Below are 7,622 nucleotides of genomic sequence, written 5' to 3' on the forward strand. Positions count from 1 at the left end.
CATGTACGGATAGACCTATCCTTGAAGTTGGTTTGTAAATTTTTATTTGTTTGAAATTATAATTATTATTTTTATTTTATTAATTTTATTGTTATTATTGTTATTATTATCAATATTAATATTGCTATTTGTTCATTTATTTATGTTTATTTAACAGCTTCTCAATTTATCCCTTTACGCATGTTAACTCCTTCATTTTACTAGCGACGACATATTTCACTAATATTTTCATTCCTTTTCTCCCAATTCGCACCATTCACGAGCATTCCCCTCCAATACACGCTAGGATAAAAAGAGAGATAGAGAGACCCAGGAATGAAGCATCGGATTCGCAAACAGATAAGCCAACTATTATTTGTATTTCTTTGAAATCCATAATTATAATTATCATTATCGTAATATAATTGACCGTTACTATAAACTCGTAACGATCAATCATATTTTGAACATTACTATATCTTTCATCGTTATATTGTTGCAGTCTTTTTTTTAACATTTTAACTTCAATGTAACAAAATGGGAATGGGGTAAGTAAGTTAATGTACCAGAACCTGGCCGGACATTGCGCCTACCCAGGGGAGGACCCGGATACGACCACCCATGTGAGTCTAGAGTATCGCACATGCCGACACGTGCAACGGGAAGGATTAAAATAAGTGTATAGACCAGGGGGTTAGTCCCTAGATATGCTGACGGAAAGCACGGGCTATACACTCAACAATGACAATGAGAATCATTAAGCGAGACGCTGGTGTCAGTAATGTGAAAACGCGTTTAAAAATCGTAAAGAAATAATAGAAAACTTAAATGCTTTGTTCTATTTTATGGTTGTGTTAGAGAACCTTGATGGAAAGATAGAATACCTTCAATTAAATACGAATCGAGCAATTTTTTTTAGTATGGCAAAAATGTGTTCCGAAGTTGTATTTGCTCCATTTTAATATACGAATGTAGGTACGAGAGTAATAAATAGCATATCGAAAGTTACGCTTGAATGAGAGCAAAGTTTAGCGAAAAAAAATCACAGGAGGGTTGTGTGCAATGCCACGACTGCAAAGTTGAAGTAGTATACTTTCACAAGAAAGATAACCCGGCTGCTTGCGTGTCAGTCATTTTTCCTAGCAAATAAATGTTGACCGCTCATTGGCAGTATTGAAAAATCTGTGCAAATAAAGTTGAAGTACTACTCAATTTCAGTTTGATCATATAAATACGACCTCACTGAACAGAAAAAGAACAAACTCTTTGCATGTACATGTGAATTCAAATTAGATAATTAACTTTTGGTTAAAGCATCTCCCGATAGCGGGAGTTATGGTGAACTTTGCGTATGACGAAGGCATCGTATTACCTGTTTTATTGAATGGAAGAAAGAGGAATATTGTCAAATTTTGTAAACATTTAACTCAAATAATATTACCAAATCGTAGTCAGGCACTCTGACAACAAAGTTGAAGGCCTTTTTTACATTGAAAATCAGACAGCCAGCAGAAGTTATGATTGCCAAAATCCAGAATGCCGAACAGCCGTAAAGAGAGTTGTTTATCTACCTACGGCAAGTTTCTCACCCCATCACTCGCGTTCGCGTTCACCATGGCAGAGGCCTAACTGTCTTTGTGAACGCGTTCTAACAGGGCAGTTTGTCATTCAAAGTCAGTTATGCTGATCGCAGCCCTTGCGCTGCCCCAACAGTGGGAGGTTTACTAAATAAAGTAAAAATTAGACAGCTACAACAGAATGTGCTTGCATCCCGCACAGAATGTCTGCTTGTGTTGATGCCAGAAATAATTAACCTTCAATTACTTGTTTATTTGCCTTGAAAAAGGCAAATAAATTGGATAATCCTGATGGCAATCTTCATGTTGCCCCAACAGTGGGGGAATAATGGCAGTCTGGCGATACACACTGAGAAGAACCGCGCTGCTCCTGAGACGTGGTGACCAACCACAGGGCAAGTGATTTGTTTAATTTGAATGCAGCCACAGGCGCAACCCGCTGCTATTGTCTGTTACTGCTGAGTGCTGATATCTGCTGCTACTGCTGTCAACGTTGTGGACGGTCCATCCAACTCACCTTCCGACTAATGAATGTAGCTAGTTTCCCCAGAAACACTCTTTTATAGCCGAAGGGTGCTACGAAATAGGCCACGCCTTTCAGTTCAGTTTTTCCATTCTCTAATGTACTTCAGACGAATTATTCCACAATTCGCATATGTTTTTTGTATCCAGCGAATAAACACCGATGGTGCTCTCACACACGCAACGGTTTTAACCCGTATCTTATTGGCCCTGACACAAATAAAAGAGATTTTTAAGGCTGTTCGCACCTACGCGAGTTCTCATATGCAATTGTCAATTTATGTGTGAAAACAAAAGCAAAAATATTCCCTTCCTTCACTTTTGCAAATAAAAACCAAACCAATATCAACAGAGTCGTCAGGGCCAATTGCGATTTGTAACATCAAGCGATTTCGTTTGCTCGCTGTTGCGTGTTGCATCATGTTGCAACTTGGCAGCTGGGAGACGACGAAATTCTGTTCATGCTGATTGATTGGGCATGAACAGGGCAGTTTGTAATTCAAAGTCGGTTATGCTGATCACAGCCTTTGCGCTGCCCCTACAGTGGGGGGTTAACTCAATAAAGTAAAAATTAGACAACTGCAACATTTGATTGCATCCCGCACAGAATGTCTGCTTGTGTTGATGCCAGAAAATTATTAACCTTCAATTACTTGTTTATTTGCCTTGAAAAAGGCATTTTGCGGTTCAATATCGGTCGGAAATCGGAATCGGAATCGGAATTAAGATACACGGACAACATGCACTGTGGAAGCTATTTCACATTCAGTAAATTGACTTTCAAAATTGGATTTCCTGATGGCAATCTTCATGCTGCCCCAACACGGAGTGAATAATGGCAGTCTGGCGACACACGCTGAGAAGAACCGCGCTGCTCCTGAGACGTGGTGATCAACCACAGGGTTAGAGCTGCTGCTAAGGAAGGACGACTGCTGTTTAGAACTATTATGAGCGACTTCGGCTTAAAAAGGCTATTATATAGGTCAAATAGCATGTTTTCAATTGCACGGTATATGATTCTGTCGACCGTGCTTGGGAAGCAATCATATAACGACCAATCAGAGGTCGAATTTTTCGTTTTAACAAGGCTTGACTATTTTCAATAGTACAATAGTGTGAATAATAAAATTACAATTATCTTCTTTTGGTAAGAATCTTAGAAGATTTTCCAATCTATTGCTCCAAGAATAAAGGAAATCCATCTAATACTAACCGATTTATTGGCATTTGAAATTGGACATATTTTTCACTTTTTTCGATTTTAGATTTTCATTTCACATCCCTATGTAGCCGAACTTCCTGAGAGAAGTATTCTACTTCAAAAAAAAAAAAAACACCAGCAATCGGATTTCGAGGTAATAAAAAGTCCCTTTGCGATACATTCCACTACGTTTATTCGACAACGGCGTTAGTGATAATAGTAATAATATGAAATAGTGCTTGCTAAATTAGGTATCTCACGATGTCTGAGCAGTCAAATTACCCTCCAAGTCAATGCTACCTAGTAGCTTATCCCAATCAACCAAATTCCCACTTATCTGATAGGGCGTGAAGTAGCATACATCATGCTTAATATTGAGCGGTTGCAAAGGTTTACATGGTGTTTGCGCTGGATTTAGTATATCCAGGAAGTCTTTAATCTCTACATCTCCTTGTTCGTTTTGGTTCAGACTGTGTATATATAAAAGATTTGAAAATTATTTGTTATTAGAACAAATGAATTGTTTCTTACATTTGCAACATTGCGTCAATGAGAGCATTATCAAGCGGAATGCGGCAAGCTTTGATGGTACCAACGATATGCTTCGGACATATCCAACCATTTGAGGTGGGATTTAAATGATAGAGGTGCTCCTTGGTACGCTCAAGGTCGTTCCACAGTTCCCTTGTGAGCTCACCGTGTATGGCTGACCGAACCAGCTCCTTGTCGCAACTTATTTTCTGCTTGGATTCCGCGGAGAATTGTCTACAGAGAGTGACAATTTCTTGTTCAACAATTCGATCTCCTAGCAGTTCTATTAACATTTCCCGTAGGATCTCATAGCTCACGGTGGCAACCGACTTTCCATCGATATTCTTATGTACTACTTTGTCCATATGCTTGGCTACGTACTCCTTGTACACCGGTCGTAAAGCATCTCGGATTTTCTGAACAATTTTTGACACGTTAGAAAGAGGAAACTCTTCGCAATATCTTTCCATAAAAGATAGAGCGTAAATATCAGAGTTGGTTATGGTAAATTTGTGGTCCTGTAGGACTACTGATGAGCCGAGAAAAAAATCTTGCGCTCTATAATATTTTGGCCTAGATGGAATGAAAATGTTTTGATTAGGCAGCAACATTCTGGATCGTTTGATGAACATTCCTCCCTGCCAAAGGAATTATTTAAAAGAAAAAGTTTTCTGATCTGCTTAAAGAATTAATTTACCTGAAAACCAGAGTTTCTGATCATTAGTTCATAAACCGATATCGTGTCATCACTCAGGTAGTATGTAATCACAAAAAATCTGTCATTGTTTTCCACGATGTTGGATATCATATGAGCTCCAAAGCGAAGGTTACAACGATCATAAACCACAAATTTTCGGAAGTCAATTTTTGGTGGCGTTGGCTCTACAGTAATACAATTACCCTCGGAATCTTCATGCGATCCCCAGCCATTGTACGGAGGCAGTTGCCGTTCTTTGCGCCATTGCTGCTGGAATTTGTTTTTACGCACGCTATAGCCTTGTATCGGTGTGAAATCTTCTACGCCGAACTGCAATAATTTTTTGAAAATAAGTTTGTAAATATTTTTCATGAGTTATATCTTTACCTTAGTTGTATAATAAACTTTAGTAAAATTATCACAATTTGTTAGTATAATTTTTCTGCCATAAACATTTATTATTTTCCCGATGGCGAGATCCGAATCCTTGTAGTAGTTTTCATTAACTTTGCCAATATCTACGCAATCGGTTAGATAGCGTCCACCTTTAAGACCACCTCCGATAACGTTCAGTACAGTGACCGGTATACTTTCACCCATTGTAGGCAAACGTTCAAACTGCTTTGGCAAGCGGCCCCTGCGCAGAAACATACCGTTCGATTCGCGGCCGGAGTTGAGTGGCAATTTTTCCTTAATTTCGACGGACTCGTCGCTCAAATGGTACAATACTTCTAGCTCGTGCAAATCACCAAACAAACTAGCTCGATCATCCCAAAAACCTTCGAAGCGCAGCACTTTTCGGTCATATTCAAGGAACTTTCCCAGCGTATCGATTTTGTACGCAGGTCTTCGGGCTAGCTTGGCAGCATCCTCCCGTTTGCGTTGTTCGGTACTCGGATCTCTGTGAATGTACGGTATCAGAATACATTAGAATTTAAAATGTGACCTTTGAGGCAGTCCTACGCTACTTTGTAAATAGATGCTGATCGATCAATCGAATTTCGTCTGGACAAGGTATATTTTTGTTAGTCTAATGTCACGTTCAGTATTTTCGTCCAATTTTGAGCGGCCTATTTTTTTTTTGATTCAGTCAAAACTTGTAGTGCTGATGAATGGTCACTTTTTTGAATACAGGCCCTGTTCGATTTTGGCACTTTTCGTTTTTGGCACAATTCAATTTTGGCAACATTAAAACTTTGGACGTGTTGCCACCAGCAACCATCTAAGCGTTGAATTTAATTTTCCCTTAAGTCCGGTAGGCATCGGACAACACTTTTCAGATTGGCTATATAATTGGCTATTGAATTTTCTCTTTAATCCGGTAGGCATAATAAAAAATTTCAATTTTGACGTGTTGCCAAAATCGAACAGGGCCTGTAATTAGTTTCCATGCAAAATAAAATTCTTTTGAGAGCGAGTAGCTAATTAGATTTTAGGCACCAGATTTTATGAGAAAAAATGACAAAAAAACAATTATATGAAACCATTATTATGTTTGAAACCATTATTATGTTTTGTTTTATTACAAGTTAACCCTTACTCAGTGTGAAATTTTGAGAATTTAGTGTTACCGGTTAATGAAATTTTGTACAGACGAAAACTAAAAAAAAACTTCGCTTCCGTAGAAATGTAAAATAACTTATAACTCGATAAAAAATTAATTCGTTTTGAACATTTTTAACAAAATTTCGAGAAAAAAATCGTTTATTATATTTTTTCTGCTCATCAACTGAATTTTTTGGAATATTCGATTTTTAGCGTTTTTATATTTTTTAATTTGGTAAGACTGTTGTTCTTGTTTGTATTTTTTTTCAACACTGTGATAATTAATTACTGTAACTTTTAGTACCTTGCTGATTCTTTTGTAAGTTGCACTAGAACATATGCATTTTGAATATTTTTTTGAGCTTCTAATTTAAGATAAAATTTTAAGAATCTACTCTGCCGAATTTCACCCGATTTTCCATTTTTTGTGCCTTACGCACAAATTTGCTACGTTACATTATATGTAATGACATTTGCAAACAACAAACAACTTGAGTATAACAACATAAAACAAGTACTTACGTTGGTGCCTCTACTGCTTCGGGAACGGATACCCCGAGCCGATTTAGAAACTTACGAGTGAATTCATCGCATCCGGTTATGGTGTACACGCGATCGAACAGCTGAACCGTATGACTAATATTGAGATCCAGCAACGAGGTAAACTCCCCATCGTACGGTGGAGGGCGAGGAATCCGCTGCCGCGTTACCAGGCAACCTTGTGGAATACCGGAATTCACGGTTCGGGGTTCGCTAACTTGCATAGTGTTATCCTCAAGATAGTAAAGGATTTTAACCTTTCGAATCTGATACGGAATGCGATCAACTTCGTTCAAGGTCTCTTGAAAGAATCCATGAAAGCAGAGCACTTTCCGGTCATATGAAAGCCATGATGGTTGCAAAGGGCCTTGACGTGGAGGGTACAAAGACGGCAAACAGTATTCGGGACCGTCCATCGGTGAGTACTGCTTTCCACCGATGCCAGGGCGTTTCTGTTCGGCCAGCATGCAAATTCGGTTCCATCGGTCAAAGTGGTGAGATCTATGATATCTCGTCCGCCCGATCTGTGCATAGTATTTAATTTAATGTCGAAGAATACATGTTTAGAATGAAGAAATACTTACATCAGCAAATGTATTTCCTGGTAGAAAAGGTAGTCCGGAGCAGCGGAGCATTATATCGTTTTGAATAATATAAAAATAAAGTGAATCTTATTTATCAAATAAGCAATTTGATTTAAAATTCCAGGTCAAACTTAGCTTGGTTTACAAGCATGCAAAAGCTTTTTCATATGTCAACAAAACTACTCATTTCCAAGGAAACTAATGTTTTCCGGTTTCCAGGATTCTTATAAGTGATATTTTTTATATGATTTTGTATGCATTTCGGTAAATATGTATATGGTTCGTCTTGGGCTATGCATTAGTTTGGTCTTTAACACGTGTGCCATAATTTGGCAGATAACACTGGTAAGCGCAGGTTTTGCCCTGGAGCTTAAACTGAAAAAAATGAAAGATTAAAGTCATTCCTGTGATTTTGAGTGCAAAGACAACTTTTTCAGGGACTTGAA

At 38.2% G+C, this 7,622-nt stretch overlaps 1 protein-coding gene across 1 annotated transcript; it reads right to left on the bottom strand.

Annotated features, from left to right (window-relative positions):
- Window positions 1-3,489: 3,489 nt before the first annotated feature.
- LOC129730130 (EF-hand domain-containing family member C2) lies at window positions 3,490-7,331 on the bottom strand. The gene is made up of 6 exons (XM_055689197.1): window positions 7,177-7,331; window positions 6,575-7,116; window positions 4,895-5,408; window positions 4,508-4,837; window positions 3,811-4,448; window positions 3,490-3,749 (listed from the first exon to the last, which is right to left on the bottom strand). Exons 1-6 carry the CDS (start codon window positions 7,225-7,227, stop codon window positions 3,536-3,538), a joined length of 2,289 nt encoding a protein of 762 aa, XP_055545172.1. The 5' UTR covers window positions 7,228-7,331; the 3' UTR covers window positions 3,490-3,535.
- Between the last annotated feature and the right edge of the window lie 291 nt (window positions 7,332-7,622).

This window comes from Wyeomyia smithii, chromosome 3 (genome assembly GCF_029784165.1).
Source record: "Wyeomyia smithii strain HCP4-BCI-WySm-NY-G18 chromosome 3, ASM2978416v1, whole genome shotgun sequence".
Taxonomy (NCBI): domain Eukaryota; kingdom Metazoa; phylum Arthropoda; class Insecta; order Diptera; family Culicidae; genus Wyeomyia; species Wyeomyia smithii.